Below are 21,413 nucleotides of genomic sequence, written 5' to 3'. Positions count from 1 at the left end.
TTTTCACCCTTCCTTTCCCAGGAACATTTTCTTGATTCTTAGTATCCCCTTTTTACAACATGGAGAACTTTTGGCACTTCTGTCAACTTTAGGAGTCATCTTATCTGGATATTAGATTTCTGCTTTCTTTCTTCAATCTAATTTTGCTTGTTTTCCTGTTTTCAGTGGATTCTTCACAACTTCTGGTCCCTTTATGTATTCTTGACTTGAATTCCAGTTATAAGTCTTAAACGCACAGACACACACACACTTATATTTCATCATTAATAGAGGTATGGCAGAGGAGGGAGAAGCTGATGAATACACTCAATCCACTGTGTTAAAACAGAAGAGGGACATTTCATATAGAAGTCAATTCTACAAAGTAGAGACTTCTGACTGGGAAAATTTGAACTTGGAAATTCAAGACAGGTTTGAGTCAACAGAAGTCAAATAAATTTATATTCATAATATTGTTTACAATTATTTTAATTAATTTACATTGATTACAGTTATAATGCTAAATGGTAATTCTTGCTTCAGAAGTGTACAGGTATAAGACTCTTCTAAATAAAAACAGTGCCAAAGAAGCTATTTTATGTCAATCTGATCACCAAGTAAGTGCCTTAGGAGTGGCAGATGTAAGCCATGCTACAGAAATCATGCCAACAGAAGACAAGCTACCCGTACATTATGCCAAGGGAAGGCCCAGGTGGCTGGGGAGCAGCGGCCACAGGTCCTTTCACAGTGTTACCAAATGGCACACACTTGGCTGCCAGCGGCCGAGGTAATCAGGGATGCCAACGTGAGAGAGTTCAGAAGGCACGCTCATCCTCATGCCATCCACCACTGGACCAGAGAAACAGTCGTGGGTGGCACATTAACTGGGTTTTGTGCCACAGTAATAATTAGGTTGGAGAGGTCACTTAAACTTTTAAGAGCAGGATAAGTTCCCAAAGGCACAGAATTAAAAGTATTTCTATGACCAATAGAAACAGATTCCAAAACCACACAACTTCTACCTAGAGAAAGCAGGGACAACAAAGAGTCTAGAGCTTCAACGACAGTGAAAATTTTAAATATTCTTAGAGTTACAGAAAAGTTTGCAGTACAAAGACCTTTTTTTTCTGGAATCATTGGAGAGTAAGCTGCCAACATACTCTTGAAAATGTTTGTGTTTATCTCCTACAAATTTGGATATTGTCAATCAAATCATTAGAATCATGAAATGAACACTGATAACATTACTCTCATTTAATCACTGAAATTTCACCATTTGTTGCAGTAATGTTCTTCACATCATACAGATCCATTTCTTGATAGATTTAGCTGCTGTCTCTCTTTAGTATAAAATAGTTCTTCAGTCTTTCCACTGATATGAACTTAGAATTTTTGAAGAGTATAGGCTAGATATTAGAATGTCTCTCAATTTGAGTTCAATTGGTGTTTCTACATGATTAGATCCAGATTATGTACATTTTTTAATTTTTTGCAGGAATGTCACAGAAGGGCTATTGTTTCCTTATTAAAATATATAAGGTAGCAAGTTATTTTCACTTGTTCAGTTTTGATCATTTGATTAACATGGTGATCTACCAGCCTTCTCCACTGTAAAGTAACTCTTTTTCCTTTTGTAAATTGCCTTGTGGGGAAATATTTTAAGACTATGTAAATAATACTCTGCCACATTCATTAATGACTGTTGCCTTATTCAAGTACTGTTATGATATTTGCCAAACTGTGATTTTCCTCATTTTATCATTCCTTTTATATGTATTAAACAACTTTGTTTATTTACTTATGTAATTACTTATATCAATATGAATGCAGGGTGCCTCATTTTATTACATAATGGATTATAGGCATACTCTGGAGATACCGTGGGTTCAGTTTCAGACCATTGCAATAAAGCAAGTCACAAGAATTTTTTTGGTTTCCTACTGCATATAAAATTTATGTTTACACTATACTGTAGACTATTAAAAGTTTGCAATAGCATTATGTCTTAGAAAACAATGTACATACCTTAATTTTAAAATGCCTCAGAGTGCCTGAAGAACTATGGACAGAGGTTCATAATATTGTACAGGAGGCAGCAAATACAATCATCCTAAAGAAAATGAAACATAAGAAGGCAAAGTGGTTGTCTGAGAAGGCTTTACAAATAGCTGAAGAAAGAAGAGAAGTGAAAAGCAAGGGAGAAAGGGAAAGCTACACCCAACTAAATGCAGAGTTCCACAGAACAGCAAGTAGAGATAAGAAGACTTTCTTCAATGAACAATGCAAAGAAATAGAGGAAAACAACAGAAGGGGAAAGATGAGAGATCTCTTTAAGATAACTGGAAATATCAAAGGAACGTTTCATGCAAAGGTGGGCACAATAAAGGACAGAAACAGTAAAGACCTAAAAGAAGCAGGAGAGATCAGAAAGAGATAGCAAGAATATACAGAACTGTACAAAAAAGATTTTCATGACCCGGATAACCACAATGGTGTCGTCATTCACCCAGAGCTAAACATTCTAGAGTGTGAAGTCAAGTGGGCCTTAGCAACAGTACTTCCAGTAAAGCTAGTGGAGGTGATGGAATTCCAACAGAGCTATTTAAAATCCTAAAAGTTGATGCTATTAAAGTGCTGCACTCAATATGTCAGCAAAATTGAAAAAGCAGTGGCCACAGGACTGGAAAAAGTCCCTCTTCATCCCAATTACCAAGAAGGGTAGTACTAAAGAATGTTCACACTACTGGACAATTGCACTCATCTCCCATGCTAGTAAAGTTATGCTCAAAATCCTTCAATCTAGGCTTCACCATTACGTGAACTGAGAAATTCCAGATGTTCAAGCTGGGTTTAGAAAAGGCAGAGGAACCAGAGATCAAATCGCCAACATTCGCTGGATAACAGAGAAAGCAAGGGAATTCCAGAAAAACATCTATTTCTGCTTCATTAACTATGCTAAAGCCTTTGACTGTGTGGATCATAACAAACTGGAAAACTCTACCTGTCTCCTGAGTACACAGGTCAAGAAGCAACAGTTAGAACCTTATATGGAACAACTGACAGGTTCAAAATTGAGAAAAGAGTACAAGTCTGTTTATTGTCACCCTGTTTATTTAGTTTATAAGCAGGGTATATCATGCAAAATGCCAGGCTGGATGAGTTACAAGCTGGAATCAAGATTGCTGGGAGAAATATAAACAACCTCAGATATGCAGATGATACCACTTTAATGGCAGAAAGTGAAGAGGAACTAAAAGCCTCTTGATGAGGGTGAAAGAGAAGAGGGAAAAAGACAGTGTAAAACTTAATATTAAGAAAACTAAGATCACATGGTATCCGGTGCCATCACTTCATGGCAGACAGAAGGGGAAAACGTGAAAGCAGTGACAGATTTCCTTTTCTTGGGCTCTAAAATCACTGCGGGTGGTGAACTGCAGCCATGAAATTGGAAGAAGATTGCTTCTGGGCAGGAACGCTATGACAAACCTAGACAGTGTATTAAAAAGCAAAGACACCACTTTGCTGACGAAGGCCCGTACAGTCAAAGCTGTGGTCTTTCCAATAGTCATGTATGGATGTGAGATTTGGCCCATAAAGAAGGCAGAGTGCTGGAAGAATTGATATTTTCTAACTGGTGCTGGAGAAGACTCTTGAGAGTCCCTGGGACTGCAAGGAGATCAAACTAGTCAATCCTAAAGTAAATCAACCCTGAATACTCATTGGAAGGACTGATGCTGAAGCTGAAGCTCCAATATTTTGGCCACCTGACGCAAGGAGCAGACTCACTGAAAAAGACCTTGATTCTGGGAAAGAATGAAGGCAGAAGAAGAAGGCAACAGAGGATGAGATGGTTGGATGGACTCACCAATTCCACGGACATGAACTTTGGCAAACTCCAAGAAGTGGTAAGGGACACGGAATCCTGAGGTGCTGAAGCCCGTGGGGTTGCAAAGAGTCAGACACGACGTGGCAACAGGACAACAAAATTGTTTAACAAGTGCTATCGTCTGAGTCTTCAGTCAATTGTGGTAGCAACATAAAAGATCACTGTTCACATATCACCATCACAAATAATGAAAAAGTTTGAAATGTTGCAAGAATTACCAAAATTTGACAAAAAGCCATGAAATAAGCAAATGCTATTGGAAAAATAGTGTGATGGACTTCCTTGAGGTAGGGGTGCAACAGACTTTTGATTTGTAAAATATGCAGTATCTATAAAGGACAGTGAAGATGCAATGAAATAAGATATACCTGTATAATCATCCCATACCATTTTCATGTATTCATTTAAAATTAAAAATATTTCCTAGTTTCTCTTGTGATTTCTTCTTTGATCCATAAGACCTTCACTGTAGCACTGTTTCATATGCTGTTAGTTGGGAAATCTGTATATGTATGTATGTTACTGACATAATTTAATTCCTTTGGTGTCATACTTTAGTCTTCTAAAGTGTATTATGCTTTATTTTATGGACCAGCAGACAGTCTATGTTTAGTTAATATCCCTAGACATTTGAAAAGAACGTGCATTCTAAAGTTGTTGGATATAAGTTCAAAAACTGTCAGTTTAAGCTGGTTAGAAGGTTCAACATATCTTTTTTGGATTTTTTTTTTTTTTTTTTACTACTTGTTCTTTGAATACTGCATTTGTCTGTTACTCTTTTTTGTGTCAGCTTTTGCTTCATACATTTGAAGTTCAGGTATTTTGTACATAAACATTTAGAAATATGTCTTTCTACTCAACTTTATCACAAGTGTCCTTTTTTATCTCTGGTAATACTTCATCATGAAATCTAATTTGTCTGATACCTTACTGTTTGCAGGGTGTTATCTTTATGATTTCAATCTATTTTGTCATAACAACTTAAGTGTTTCATCTTAGAGACAAAATATAATTAGGTCTTGCTTTTTATCCAGTTCCTCAATCTTGGACTTAAAAAAAATTCAGTCTCTATTTTTTAATTGGAGTGTGAATTTAATTGAATTTAATATAATTATAAATATTTGGGTTTAAGTATCTTGGATCTTATCACCATCTTGCTTGTTTGTTATTATCCTGTACTGGCCTCTTTGGGACTTTTAAAGTATTTTTACATTTCTGTATTGACTTTTTATTTTTTATTTTTGGCTGTGCTGGGTCTTCACTGCCCTGCAGGCTATTCTCTTGTTGCAGAGCATGGGCTCCAGGCACAAGGGCTTCAGTAGTTGCAGGACATAGGCTCAATAGTTGTGGAGACAGCTTAGATGCTCCGTGACATGTGGGATCTTCCTGGATCAGGGATTGAACCTGCATCTCCTGCACTGGCAGGTGGACTCTTCACCATGAGCGACCAGGGAAGCCTTCTCTATTGACTTTTTAAAGTTGCATATCTACTTAAAATTTTAAGAAAATCATCTAGGCACTATAACATGCAGTCTCATCACAGTTTATGTAGAATGATATTATACCACTGCAGGTAAAATGTACAAACGTTGCTGCTGCTGCTAAGTCGCTTCAGTCGTGTCCGACTCTGTGCGACCCCATAGACAGCAGCCCACCAGGCTCCGCCATCGCTGGGATTCTCCAGGCAAGAACACTGGAGTGGGTTAACATTTCCTTCTCCAATGCGTGAAAGTGAAGTCGCTCAATCGTGTCGGACTCCTAGCGACCCCATGGACTGCAGCCTACCAGGCTCCTCCATCCATAGGATTTTCCAGGCAAGAGTACTGGAGTGGGTTGCTATTGCCTTCTCCAAAGTATAAACGTTACAGCTGTAATTTTTATTTACCCCAACTCCTTGTGATATAATTTCATATCTATATATGTTATAACTACAATACTGTATTGTTGGTACCTTTGCTCTAAACAGTTATAAAGACATTTTTCCACTGGAAAAATAGTATGAATAATTTTATTATAAGTATTATTAATAATACTTTTATTGATTTTGTTAAGAAAATACTTTTATTGTTAATATTTACCATCTCCAAAGCTCTTCATTCTTTTATGTAGATCCACATTTGTTAGCATATTTGTTCTACCTAAAGAATTTCCTTGTGCTGCAGGAACTTTTCTTGTGGTTCAGATCTGCTGGTGTTGAGTTGTCTCAGCTTTTATTTATTCAAAAGTCTCTTCATTCTCATTTTAGAATAAATTTCACTGGATATAAAATTGTGTTGAAAGTTCTTATTTTTTTCAGTACTTATGCTCCATTATCTTCTGTCATCATTGCTTCTGATGTGAAGTCAGCCATAATTCCTATTAGCTGTTAATATTTCTACATAAATTTTTTATGGGTATTTTAAAGATTTTTCTCTTCATCATTGGTTTCAGTATTTTGGATACTGTGCCAAGATATTGTGGGCCTGGGTAAAGCTGCCTTCTGTTTGGAGCTCACTGAGCTTCTTGTTGTCTGTAGACTAACTTCTTTCACCAATTATATATGTTTTATAGAGTACTTGATTTTGTCTCACCTGTTACTGAGGCTTTGTTCATTTTTGCCATGTTTTCTTTCTTTTCTTCAAATTGGATGATCTCTATTGAACTATCCTCCTATTCACTAATCCTTTATTATATGGTGGCCAATACTTTTTTAAGTAGAATTTTTCATTTTAGATTTCATATTTTTCATTTCTAGAATTCCTCCCCTCACACTTTTTTAAGTAGTTTGTGTCTCTGCTAAGAATCGCTATATATTCAGTAATTATGTTCTTTTAAAACCCTTGAACATGTTTGTAACAGCTGCTCCAAGTGCTTGTCTGCCCATCTCAATCTCTTGGTCATCTTAGGGTCTGATACTATTAGCTTCTTTTTCTCTTCATAATACATCACATTTCCCTGCTTCTTCACAAATGTAGTAATATGTTTGTGCTGGACATTGTGGATGTCACATTGGAGGGAGTTTGGATTATACTGTCTTTCTTTAAAGGATATTGAATCTTTTGTACTAACAAGCATTAAATTAGTGGTGGATTACTTTGATCCTGTCAAGTTGGTTCTATGATTTTTAAAGGCATATCTATTTCAGTTTTATAAATTGTCATAGGATATGGCTCTTAAAGCATGACATTTCTGGTGTTTCATATAAATGCTCAGAGGTTGCTTCACTTTGGCTGAACCAGAATTAAAGCATTATAAATTGTCATAGGATGTGGCTCTTATTCTTAAAGCATGACATTTCTGGGGTTTCATACAAATGCTCAGAGGTTGCTTCACTTTGGCTGAACCAGAATTAAAGCATTTCTCAGCACTGTGCAGCCTCTCCACTCAGCTCTCTGTCACAGCAGAGGCTCTTTGATAAGTTTTGTCTATTGGGTCCCCACTCTTCACACAGATTCTCCCTTTCTGGTATCTTGCACCACAAATTCTAGAACCCTTATCATCCCTGAATTCTGAACTCTTATCTCTTGCTCTTCAGCTGAGTGACATCAGTGGTCTCTGCTCTGGAAATAGTATACAGGGCTCATCTGTGTATTCTCCACTTACTGAGGATCATGGTCCTGCTGTCCTTACTGTACACTGCCTAGATACAGTCTTTTTATATATTTTGTCCAGTTTTACAGTAAGAGGGCAAGTCTGAGAACCAATTTGTCCATTGCCTGGAAGGGGAAGATTCCTCTTTCCCTATTTTAGATCAGTTGAACCACTATTAATTATATCATTATTTTTCTTTGTTTGAATTTAGTAAGAAACAACATTGAACTATATAGGGACCAGTGAGAAGCTGATGCTTTTCTAAAGGACAAGAGATTGAGGATGGTCACAAAAAGTGTTATATCTGTTCAGTTCCCATGACACTCTAAGATACAACTCTTCTTTGTGTCTCCCAAGATGCAGATGAGTTCTCAAACAGCCGACTCATGCATGGCTCAAGGTTCTGAAAGAGCTGTTAATATGATGTGTAGCATAAACCACATCTACTTGAGAGAAAATCATGCATAAACATGAGAAAGTATTCTTTTCTGGGACTGTTAATGAGAAAATAGGGAAACAGGCAATAAGGCTACTTTTCTATGATCCTTTTTTATATTCACTGCACAATGGACTTTTCCTTTTGCTATAGACAAACTTTAAGAGCACTTAATTTGGGTGAATCATATTCCAATAAATGGGGTTCTGTAAATAATTCAGACTAGATCAGACTGTCATGTAGATTGTCATTCTACAAAAAGTAGTCTTCCTGAAATCTTTGTATATTTTCATAAAGATTAAAAAGAAAAGACTAGCTTTCTTAGACTTAGTTATGTGTAGTTATCAAGTCATAAATTACTAAGCTCTGGGGAACTTTCTAATCTTTATATGAGCAGTTTGGTATAATTGGAAATGGCATGGATTTTATACTCAAACATAAACATATCTGAGTTTGAATCATGATTTTCAGTTTTCCTTATCAATTTATCAACTGTAAAATAGGTATATAATTCTATTGGTTAGAATTATTATGCAAATTGAATAATAACATACATAGCCTCTGGTATAATTCAGCCCTTTTGAAGTTGATTAAGAAAAGTTAATTCCTTTAATTTTTTAAGCTGTAATGATTTTGTTACTGGTAATCATAAAGCACTGCTATAAATTTAAGCAGGCATAAAAACAAATATCTTCTACTGTTATAAAAAAGAAAGACTTGCATTCTTCATCATACAAGATTAAAACAATTCTTTAAATGGAAGAGCTGAAATTTTATTTTTTTACTTTCTTTGAAATGAGTTAAAACTGGAAAAAAATTAGGTTTTACTCTTTGAATGCTTTTACTTGGAATCATAAACTCTAGTATGCAACATTTTATAGTTTTATTTGATCTATTTTGGACACAAAATTGATGACATGTCATGCTTAAAGGTAGAATTTGTGACATTTAAGGCTCTTAATGATTAATACTTCAAACATAATAGCACATTGCAGGGAGCTATACAGAATTAGAAAGCAGCTAGTGCCAAGTTTAACACTTATAACTCACCTTCAAAAAATATACTGAAAGCTTCTGATTCCAGTTATCCATTTAAGAATATATAAGAGGATACTCTTGCTGGTAACAACTAGAACAGCTCAATAAAATAATTTTTAAAATTGTTTGTTTTTTGAAGACACTGGAGACCTACCAAGACAGTATTTGAATGACCAAGATCCTAGACAGAAGCAAAGCCCAGAGAGGTAAGTCTGACATTTGGTGCTGCTTTTGCTTTAAAAGCATTTGCAGATTTGTAATTGGTGGCTCAGAGGCTGAGAAACTTAGCAGAAAGCAGTGTTTGAAAAGTTGACAAACCACACAGATCTTTAGGTAAGAGCCAGGCGCCTCTGTCCTAAACTTCCTCCCGGAGTTTGCTCAGTTTCATGCCCATTGAGTCGGTGATGCTATCTAACCACCTCATCCTCTGCTGCCCTCTTCTCCTTTTATCTTCAATCTTTCCCTGCATCAGGGCCTTATCCAATGAGTTGGCTCTTTGCATCACGTGGCCAAAGTATTGGAGCTTTAGCTTCAGCATCAGTTCTTCCAATGAATATTCAGGGTTGATTTACTTTAGGACTGACTGGTTTGATCTCTGTGCAATCCAAGGGACTCTCAAGAGTCTTCTCCAACACCACAGTTCAAAAGCATGAATTCTTCGGTGCTCAGTCTTTATGGTCCAACCCTCACATCTGTACATGACTACTAGAAAAACCACAGCTTTGACTATATGGACCTTTGTCAGCAAAGTGATGTCTTCGTTTTTTAATACGTTATCTAGGTTTGTCATAGCTTTCCTATCAAGGAGCAAGCATCTTTAATTTCATGTCTGCAGTAACTGTCCACAGTGATTTTGAAAAGGAAAGGAGTATAACAAGAATATATATTGTCATCCTGCTTATTTAACTTATATCCAGAATACATTATGCAAAATGCTGGGCTGGATGACACACACACACAAGCTGGAATCAAGATTGCCAAGAGAAATAAAAACAACCTCAGACAAGCAAATGATGCCACTCTAATGGTAGAAAGTGAAGAGGAACTAAAGAGCCTCTTGATGAAGGTGAAAGAGGAGAGTGAAAAGGATGGCTTGAAACTCAACATTCAAAAAACTAAGATTATGGCATCTGGTCCCATCACTCCATGGCAAACAGAAGGAGAAAAAGTGGAAGCAGTGACAGATTTATTTCCTTGGGCTCCAAAATCACTGTAGACACTGACTGGGCTAAGGTTACAAAGTTATCAGTGTCTGCTGAGGAGGTAGAGGTTTAAGCTGGGACTCCTGAAGGGCTACAGTCTTGATGTAAGTATAAAGTGGAAATACACTCTCAGATTGAGACTCAGCTTCAAATAAACTCAATTCCAGAATAGATTAAAATGTAGTTTAACCTTAACCTAACTATTACACTTGCCAGAAACAAAGTAAATTCTTTCTGGAGGAAAATAACGTCATACATAGTCTCAAATTATCACTAAACTTTTAAAATCTTACGCCAAAAATTCAATTTAAAAAAAGGTAAGAGTAAATAATCCCCAAACAACAGCAACAACCAAAAGGCTTACCAAAAAAGGCAATAGTCTTGAGAAAAAGAGGAAAAATACACTAATAAAAGAGAAAAACAGAATAAATATAGTTAATACAAAGAAGGGCAAGAACATATAATAAGTCGGAGAAACAGAAAAGAAATAGTGTACTATTATTTATGTCATATGTCAACTAAATAATCCAATTATAGATAGACTGCCTTTTCTTTTTCTTGGTGGTTTCCTTTGCTGGGCAGAAACGTTTTGGTTTGACATAGTCCTGCTTATATATTTTAGCTTTCACTGCCTTTGCTTTTGGTGTCTTACTCAAAAAAATTACTGCCAAGACCATTGTCAAAGGGCTTTTTCTCAATGTTTTTTTCTAGGAGTTTTATGATTTCAGGTATTACATGTAACTCTATAACCCATTTTGAGCTGTTTTTTGAGTGGATCCAGTTCCATTCTTTTGCATGAGGCTATCCAGTTTTCCCATCACCATTTACTGAAGGGACTATCCTCTCCCCATTGTGTGTTTCTGGTGCGCCTGTCAAAGATTACTGCTGCTACTGCTAAGTCACTTCAGTCGTGTCCGCCTCTGTGCGACCCCATCCCTGGGATTCTCCAGGCAAGAACACTGGAGTGGGTTGCCATTTCCTTCTCCAATGCATAAAAATGAAAAGTGAAAGTGAAGTCGTTCAGTCATGTCTGACTCTTCGCGACCCCATGGACTGCAGCCTACCAGACTCCTCCGTTCATGGGATTTTCCAGTCAAAACTACTGGAGTGGGGTGCCATTGCCTTCTCCGTGTCAAAGATGAGTCAACAGTATATGCATAGGTTTACTGCTAGGCTGTCTATTCTGTTCCATTGGTCTCTATGCCTGCTTTTATACCAGTACCATTAAAATATGGAATACAATGTAACCATTAAAGTAATGATATAGATCTATATTTACTTTATGGAAAACTGTCACTGTTAACATTGTTGAATAAAAAAATTCTAGCTATAAATAAAAAGTTTAATATATAGACTTACATAGAGAAATACTTTAAAGGATGTTCATTTCTGCATAAGAAAATTCCAAGTGATTTTTTTACTTTTTGTTCTTTATATTTTATGGTATTATTTTTTTATATTATTATTTAGTCCTATAATTAAAACATTTTATTTTCATCTAAGGGCTTCCTGAATCAATGATTTTTGCTTACAAAGTATATTATCCTATATATTCATGAAATTTGGGTCCTGTTTCAGGTTATTATTTCTTGCAATTGGTATGTAAGAGCCATCTCTTACTAGTAACAACACATGATATCTCTTTAGTACTCTCTAGTTTACAAAGTACTTTCAATACAGTATCTGCATGGAGACTCAAAAACAATCTCAAAATGGATTAAAAACCTAAATATGACACCAGATACTATAAAACTCTTAGAGGAAAACATAGGCAAAATACTCTTGTGTAAATTGTGGCAATATTTTTTGGATCCATCTCATAAACTGAAGAAAACAAAAGCAAAAATAAACAAGTGGGACCTAATTAAACTTAAAAACCTTTGCACAGCAAAGAAAACCATTCACAAAATAAAAAGGCTACCTAGTAAATGGAGAAAATATTTGCAAATGATATGACCAGTAAGGGGTTAATATTCATACATCCCCTGGATCACAGCCTATGGTGGTGATGGGGCTTGTGTAACTCAGTGACGCTATGAGCCATGCTGTGCAGGGCTATCCAGGACAAACAGGTCATAATGATGTTCTGATCAAATGTGTCCACTGGAGGAGGAAGTGGCAATCCACTCCAGTATTCTTGCCATGAGAACCCCATTAACAGTATGAAAGGCAAGAAGATATGACTCCTGAAGATGAGTACCCCCAGTTGGAAGGTGTCCAGTGTGGTACTGGGGAAGAACAGAGGGCAAATACTAATATAGCTCCAGAAAGAATGGAGGAGCTGGGCCAAACCAGAAGTGATGCTCAGTTGTGGATATGTCAGGTAGTGAAAGTAAAGTCTGGTGCTGTACAAAACAATACTGCATAGGAACCTGGAATGTTAGGTCCATGAATCAAGGTAAAGGGGACGTGGCCAAGCAGGAGATGGCAAGAGTGAACATTGACATTTTAGGAATCAGTGAACTAAAATGGACAGGAGTGGGCAAATTTAATTCATGTAAATATTATATCTATTACTGTGGGCAAGAATCCATTGGAAGAAATGGAGTAGCCTTCATAGTTAACAAGAGTCTGAAATGTAGTACTTGGGTGAAATCTCAAAAAGGAGAGAATGATTTCTGTTCGTTGCCAAGGCAAACCTTATTCAATATCACAGTAATCCAAGTCTGTGCTCCAGCCACTGAGGCCAAAGAAGCTGAAGCTGACAGTTCTATGAAGATCTACAAGACCTTCTAGAACTAACATCTAAAAAAAGATGGCCTTTACATCATAGGGGATTGGAATGCAAAGTTAGGAAGTCAGGAGATATCCAGAGTAATAGGCCAATTTGGCCTTGGAGTACAAAATGAAGTAGGGCAAAGGCTTACAGAGTTCTGTCAAGGGACCATGCTGGTCATAGCAAACATCCTTTCCCAATAACCCAAGAGATGACTTTACACATGGACATCACTACATGGTCAATACCAAAATCAGATTATGTTCTTTGCAGCCGAAGATGGAGGAGCTCTATACAGTCAGCAAAAACAATACCTGAAGCTGACTGTGGCTCAGACCATGAGTTCCTTATTGCAAAATTCAGGCTTAAACTGAAGAAAGTAGGGCAAACAACTAGGCTACTCAGTTATGACCTAAATCAAATCTCTTATGATTTTACAGTGAAAGTAACAGATTCAACAGATTAGATGTGGTAGACAGAGTGCTTGAAGAACTATGGACAGAAGTTCATAACATTGTACAGGAGACAGTGACCAAAACATCCCAAAGGAAAAGAAAATGCAAGAAGGCAACGTGGTTGTCTGAGGATTTTTTTTTTTTTATAAATGCTGAAGCTTTTATTATAAATAAAAGGTTTTTTTTTTTTTTAATATAAATAAAAGCTGAAGAATGAAGAGAAGCAAAAGGCAAGTGAGAAAGGGAAATATATACCCAACTGAATGCAGAGTTCCAGAGAATAGTGAGGAGAGAGAAAAAGGCCTTCTTACATGAACAATGCAAAGGAACAGAGGAAAACAAAAGAATGGAAAAGACTAGAGACCTCTTCAAGAAGACTAGAGATATCAACAGAACATTTCATGCAAGGCTGGGCATGATAAAGGATAGAAATGGTAAGGATCTAACAGGAGCAGGAGAGATTAAGAGGTGGGACGAATACACAGAAGAACTACACAAAAAAAGTCTTAATGACCCAGATAACCACGTTGGTGTGGTCACTCACCTAGAGCCAGACATCCTGGCGTGAATGTCCAGTGGGCCTTAGAAAGCATTACTGCACACAAAGCTAGTCGAAGTGACAGAATTCCAGCTGAGCTATTTCAAATCCTAAACATGATGCTGTTAAAGTGTTGTACTCAGTATGTGTTTAAATTTGGAAAACTCAGCAGTGACCACAGGACTGGAAAAGATTAGTTTTCATTCTAATCCCACAGAAGGGCAATGCCAAAGAATGTTCAAATACTATACAATTACACTCATTTCACATGCTAGCAAGGTTAGCTCAAAATCCATCAAGCTTGCATTCAGCAGCACAAGTACTGAGAACTTCCAGATGTAGAAGTTGGGTGTCAAAGAGCCAGAAGAACCAGAGATCAAATTGGCAACATTTGCTGGATCATGGCGAAAGCAAGGGAATTCCAGAGCCTCAGTGACTACATTAAAGCCTTTGACTGTGTGGATCACAGCAAATTGTGGAAAATTCTTAAAGGGATGAATTTATACTGCCTATCAGATCACCTTACATGTCTCCTGAGAAACTTGTATACAGGTTAGGAAGCAACAGTAGGAGCCAGACATGGAACAATTGAGTGGTTCCAAATTGGGAAAGGAGTACCTCAAAGCTGTATATTGTCAGCTTTTTTGTTGTCACCTACTGTCACCTATTTATTGTTTTTATTGTCACCTATTTATATAACTTATATGCAGAGTACATCATGTGAAATGCCAAGGTGGATGAATCACAAGTTGGAATCTAGATTGGTGGAAGAAATATCAACAGCCTTAGATCTGCAGATGATAGCACTCTAATGGGAGAAAGGAAGGAGGAACTAAACAGCTTCTTGATGAAGGTGAAAGAGGAGAGTGAAAAAGCTGGCTTAAAAATCAACAGTAAAAAAACACAGTAAAAAACTAAGATCATAGCATTCAGTCCCATCACTTCATGGCAAACAGGGGAAAAAGAGGAGGCAGTGACAGATTTTATGTTCCTAGGCTCTAAATCCCTATGGATGGCGACTGCAGTCATGAAACCGAAAGACGTTTCCTCCCTGGAAGGAAAACTATAACAAGCCTAGACAGCATATTAAAAAGCAGAGACATCACTTTGCCAACAAAGGTCTGTATAGTCAAAGCTGTGTTTTTTCCAGTGTTGTGTATGGATGTGAGAGTTGGACCTTTATGAAGGCTGAACCCCAAAGAATTGATGTTTTCGAATTGTAGTGCTACGGAAGACTCTTGAGGGACTTCAAGGAGATCAAACCAGTCAACCTCAAAGTAAATCAACTCTGAATACTCATTGGAAAGACTGAGGCTGAAGCTGAAGCTCCAGTACTTTGACCACCTGATGGGAAAAGTGGACTGACTGAAAAAGATCCCGATGCTGGGAAAGACTGAAGGCCTGTGAAGTAGGGGGTGGCAGAGGATGAGATGGTTAGGTAGCATCATTGACTCAATGGACATGAAATTGAGCAAACTCTGGGAAATAGTGGAGGACACAGGAGCCTGTTGTGCTGCAGTCCATGGGGTCACACAGAGTCAGACACGACTTTGCGAATGAATGACAACAATAACATTCATTACATATAAAAAGCTCCTACGACTCAACATCAAAAACCCCCAAAATCTCGATTACAAAATAAGCAGAAGAATTGAATAGACAGTTGCTTCAAAAAGGATATGTAAATGGCCAACAGGCACATGAAAGAATTCTCAGCATCACTAGTCATCAGGGCAGTGCAAATCAAAACCACAATGAGATATCTCCTCATACCAGTCAGAATGGCTATCATCAAGAAGAACACAACAAATGTTGGTGAGGATGTGGAGAAATGGGAACCATCATGCACTGTTGGTGAGAATGTAAATTGGTACAGTCACTGTGGAAAACAGTATGGGGTTTCCTCAAAAAACTAAAAACAGTACTACTAGCAATTCCACTCCTGGATATATATCCGAAAAACAAAAGCCACTAATTTGTAAAGATACATGCACTTCAATGTTTATAGCAGCATTATTTACAATTACCAAGGTATTAGATAAATATATATATATATAAAACACATTTTCATATATATATATATATATATATATATATATATATATATATATATATAAGCATACTATTCAACCATAAATAAGAATGAAATTTTGCCATTTGAAGCACTATGGGTGGGCTTGGAGGGCATCATGCTAAGTAAAATAAGTCAGAGGAAGACAAATACTGTATGTTATATAAAAGCTACAGCAAATTAGTGAATATAACAAAAGAAGCAGACTTAAGGAACAAACTAGTGGTTACCAGTTTGAAGAGGGAAGCAGGAAGGGCAGAGAGAAACAAGTGGTTATTATGGGATTGTATGAAGTCATCTGTGTGAAACTTAGAAATTGTAAAGTATTATAGAATTCAAAACCTCTTTTATTCAATTAAAAAATCCAACGTATGGATAGGTACTATATTATTATCATCATTTACACATAAAACTCAAAAGTTACTGACTTTGAAGACAACTTATGACCCAAATTCCATGAATCTTTTATATCTTGTATCTTCCAGGTATCTTCTTGTATCTTATATCTTGTATTTATATCATGTATCTTCCAGGTATCCATTATACCTTCCCATTACACCCTTCCTTAACATGATCTGGATATAACAAAGAGTAGAGTATACTTCCCAGAACTGAAAGAAAGGTGATATAGCTGAGAGTAGAGGGGCTGTAGATGCCACTTCAAGGAGTTAGAATTTATCCCAAAGGCAATGAGAAGATGCTAAAAGGTTTTAAATATGGAGGAGTGAAATTATAAATTATGATTGTTTTGACCAGGGGTCTGCAAACATATTTTGTAAAGCACCAGAAAGTAAATATTTTAGGCTCTACAAGCCAGACAGTCTCCTGCAACCACTCAACTCTGCCATCGTAAAGCAGTCATACACATTACATAAGTAAGTTTGGCTATGTTTCAATACCACTTCATTTATGAAAATCTGAATTTGAATATCATGTATTTGAATATCATGTATTTTTAATATCATATATTTTAAAGTATATTGATACTATTTTTTTTAATGATTTAAAACTGTAAAAAGCCATTTAGGGGCTAAATTTTCTTGGTAGGCCATAGCTTGCTGACCCCTAATTTAGAAGACGATCGCTTAGGCTATGTGTAAAGTAGACAAAGAAGTCCTTTCTGGCTGATTTCATCAGGTCTAGTACCCACATACTGACTTTTTAATATTCAAGGTCTGCTCTATCATGCTATATGTCTTTTATCTCTCTACCACCAACAGATATGCTAATGCAAAAAGAATATTCTCAAATTAAGCATTACATTTTATTTGTGACCCCTTTGTGTTCAATGTAGTCATATTTTTATTCTTTAAGGATGAGATATCTTAGGGGTAGAAGGTAATGTATAGGTAGGAATAGTACTGTTTATTTTATAAATTTTTAAATCCAAAGAGATAATAATTCTTAGTATATAGGCTAGATCATAATTTAAATAGTAATAATTGATTAGAAAACATGATAAATTCTTTAGACAGTTTCAAAGTGGAGCATCAAATGTATCTGGTAGATTCATAAGCTTAAATGGAACTTTAAGGCCTTAATGCTCTCTTAAGGCTTTTAATGCTTCTTAAAGGCGGACCATGGGCTATAAATAAATAGTCACATATGAAGAATAAGGATGTAGCATTTTGATTGTTCACTTTTACAAATAAAAAGGAAAGCAAAAGTATCTAATTTCCTTATTTTAGATTTTTATCTTCTACTAGTAAAAGTCCTCATGGGTTAAGGTTAGCCTATTAGTAGAAAGTCTTTTTGGCTTTAAACTAACATGGAGACTTTATATTGTTACTGCCTAAACTGAGACTAAATGCTGAAACATACATGATTTGAAAAGAAGTTTGTAAGATGGCTTTGATGAGTATGGGTGCGTGCTCTGTCATGTCTGACTCTTTGCAACCCCGTGGACTGTAGCCCACCAATTTGTATTGGTTAATACAAATTAACCAATTATGTATTGGTTAATAGTTAATGTAGCATAAATTACAGAACAGTATAATACTACATTGGGAAAGAAAGTTTATCAGACACTAAACATATAAATATTCATCTCTTTAGTTATTATCTTGGCTAGAAAGAAGACTGGGACTACAGACATAAAAAAATAAGGAAATAAGAAGAAAATCTACCTTTATTGCTGAGTAGTGGCAGAGGTGAGGAGGAAATAAAGTGACAAAGTCACTTGGGTCAGAAAATCTAAGAAGTGTTGTAATTAAATTTCTGACACTGTGATGTTTGAATGCATAGACTTTGGTGAAAATAATAAAATGTTCCCTTAATATACTAATATTCCTGATCAATGTGACCTTACAAAATACAGACAACCAACAGATAACAAAAGGTTCATACATTTGAAGTAATTAGATTTTTTTCCCATCATCAATGAATGCACAAAGTACAGTTTAATTGAGTGATGCAAAATTAGAATTTAAACAGCAAACTCATTTCAGAGACAAGATAAACTAATATCATGAACCCATATTAACATCTAAAGCATCAAAGCTTAAAGTACAAAATGTCTCCACTGTACAGAAGATTCAGATAAAAGAATCTTCTCGAAGTTTTTGTTGTTTTCAAGATTTTTTGACAACAGTGAAATTTCTATGGAGCAGAATGTGCTGAAAATCAGGAACCCTGCCTTTGTTTATCTGATCTCATTGTGGCAAAAGATCTTATAAAATTAGAACCTAAATCAGAGCACAAAGATGTGTAAGAAACTAGTCTATTTTACTGTTCCATAACTAATAAATTGAGGATTCAAGCATATTTGAACTTACATTCTCTTGGATCTACTTTGCACTGTGGTCACTTTAAAAATACTAGTGAGAACATTCAAACTTACTTCACACTAAAACCTAAGGGACAAACTGAGCACATTCAAGATCTCGGGGACATGTCTTATCCTGTGTCCTGGTTTCTGAAGCTGTACTTCTATAGGGAATGGATTAGAAAGAAATTTAAGCTTGTTAGATACGAAGGTGTCATCCTCTCACATCAAAGTACACGAGGAGAGACATTCAAGAATTATAAATTCTTAGAAAACATAAAAAATCCTTTGGGTCTGGCAAGGAAAATGTCAGCAAGTCAAAAGAGGCTAGATGGCTATTGACCAGTTTCATGAAGGCAAAGCTGCAAGCCAAGATGGAATAATGCTTTCCCACCATGTGTCGAAGGCACAAATGACACTAATCCTTTTTAATGGTCACAAAAGCTGACAACTTACTCAGCGTTAGAACTGAAGGCACAAAATCATCTCAAGGAATGACTCACCATAAACAGGTCACGAGCACCAATGTCAACAGCTAACAGAAATGCCTTTTCAAATCTTTGGTACCTGTAAGGAAGAAATGTTATATGCTGTGAACAAAACTATAGAAGAGGAGAGAGAAGTTTGTTTAATGTGCTTATATGCTATTGTTTTTGTTCTGATAAAAATATTCTCAAACAGTAGGGACTTCGCCTGCTGGGATCTTCCCGTTGTGAACTTTTATTGTACTTAGGAGGTGCTGATGGACACAGCCTGTGAAGGGGTTCAGTGTAACTGTCAAGGGCAAACATAACCAGATTAGGTGCTGCTAAATGTAGAGAAATGACAACTTAGGAAATACATTTTCTCATTATTTTTTCCTTTGTTGTATTTTGTTGTGTAAGAAGAAAGTAGGAGGATATGGACAATACAGCAGGATAAGAGCAATTAATAAATCATATAATTATATTTTATGTTTCTTAGGTAAAAGTTGAGAAGTCAAATGTTGCATTTTTACAAAACTCTCACATTTGTGATCTGGGGTTGTAAATGAAAATAATAAGTGCTTTCTAAGTATTTTTAAAAGGTATTACTTTCCTACTATTTCATCACAATCATACTATCTTTCCCTGAGGTATAACTGAGAATTTTCTTTGTGAGAACAAACTTTAGTTTACATTAATTACCTCTACAGAAAATTTAAAGCCCTGAGAGAAAAGCATGTCATGAACATATAATTTGCACAGGATTTTGGAATGAAAGGTCATCTATGCTGAAACTTACACAGATGTAACTATCAGTTTTTCTGACTCAAGAAACAAGCAGATATATAACCAACTTGTTCTGTTCTATATTGTGAAATATGATGGTATAAAATACACTAAATTTTCAAATAAAATATAGCAGAAATGTGGAATATTATTAACAGAGTATATAAAGTTTATTAATGAAATAGCTAATATAATTAAAATTCAAACAAGGCTTATTATTATTCCATATGAACTGGTAGGCCAGAAACTAAAACACTTTGTAATTTCCATACTGTGTTTAATAGCTGTTCTCCCATCTACTCTCTGGTTCTTCTTACTAGTATCTCCAGTATTTGCTGAATCCTTTTCAACTATGGAAAATCAGAAGAAAATTGTGTTCATTTTTGTTCCAGGAAGATGGCTGACTCTATATATTCAGTGGACGTGGGATGTAATAGGAAAAGGACAGAAGGTCAGCAAGTTGTACTATTACTACTATTCAAACATTTACTGCCATTTTGCATTTGCTCCCACCTACTACATTGAAACTTTTCTAGCAATAGTAATTATTCATCCTCTAAATTCAAACTTAAAGATAAGTTCTTATCTTATGTGCTTTTTTGGCCATATCTGACCCTATTAACTTCCCCTACTTGAAACCCTCTTTCTTTGCTTTTGGAGATCCATTCTTGCATTTGGAGATTCATCTTTTGTTTTCTCAATTCTTAGATTTCACCTTCTTAGTCTCCTTTTTAAGTTAAGTTTTCTCTGCCTGTTCCATGAAGGAGCAGGCAGTAACCTACTCAGATAGGGTTACTACCTCAGTAACCATAACTACTCCTATGGCATTGATACATCAAAGACACAAATCTCTAGTATCCATTTATTTCTGGAGCTCTAAACTCTTTCGTTCCAGGTATCTCAAATTTAACATGTCTAATAGGTCCATTGACACACCAATTTGGCAACCATAGATGTGACTCATTGGAATTGGGAAATATGAAATTAAGGTGAGCAGCTTAGGAGGCACAGTTCCTTCTAGGTAAGAGGTAATGATTCACATTATGATAAAATGAAAGAATTGGCACTGGCATCTGGTAGCATGATCAACCGAAAACACCAAACGGTGCTCCCAACTATACTGCTTATAAAATACATCTTTAAGTACAACGTAAGACTCTTAAAAAAAAAGAAAAGGAAATTTCCAAGGACAACACATTTTCAATTAAAAAAAAAAAAAAACCAATTAACCAAAGTTCCTTGACTGAAACTAGAGTTAGGATCCATAACCGGAGATCAAAAATGGGGGAAAAGGGCAGAACTACTCTGGCCATCACCCTCAGAAGACTGAGCCTTGACCAAGTCTTAAGGTAAAGGTGCTTAACTTGAGACTTCTGATAAAGCCAGGGGCTAAAATGATCCCAAGTTTTAAGTGCCCTTAACATCGACAGAAACAGTAAAAAGAAAATTCATGTCTGGATTAAAGCACTTTTGATACAAGTCACCAGAATTGCCATAAATTAAAACAA

General features: G+C 36.1%; 1 protein-coding gene across 1 annotated transcript in view; it reads right to left on the bottom strand.

The window, feature by feature from the left end:
* WDPCP (WD repeat containing planar cell polarity effector) overlaps nucleotides 1–21,413 on the bottom strand; it is a 296,203-nt gene that overhangs the window by 48,590 nt on the left and 226,200 nt on the right. The window contains exon 14 of the mRNA XM_061156106.1: nucleotides 19,159–19,222. Within this exon, the coding sequence (XP_061012089.1) occupies nucleotides 19,159–19,222 (64 nt within the window). The remainder of the gene's footprint in view (nucleotides 1–19,158; nucleotides 19,223–21,413) is intronic.

Source organism: Dama dama, chromosome 11 (assembly GCF_033118175.1).
Source record: "Dama dama isolate Ldn47 chromosome 11, ASM3311817v1, whole genome shotgun sequence".
NCBI lineage: Eukaryota > Metazoa > Chordata > Mammalia > Artiodactyla > Cervidae > Dama > Dama dama.
Note: the sequence above shows the minus strand (reverse complement) of the source record. Positions and strands in the feature narration are given on the sequence as shown.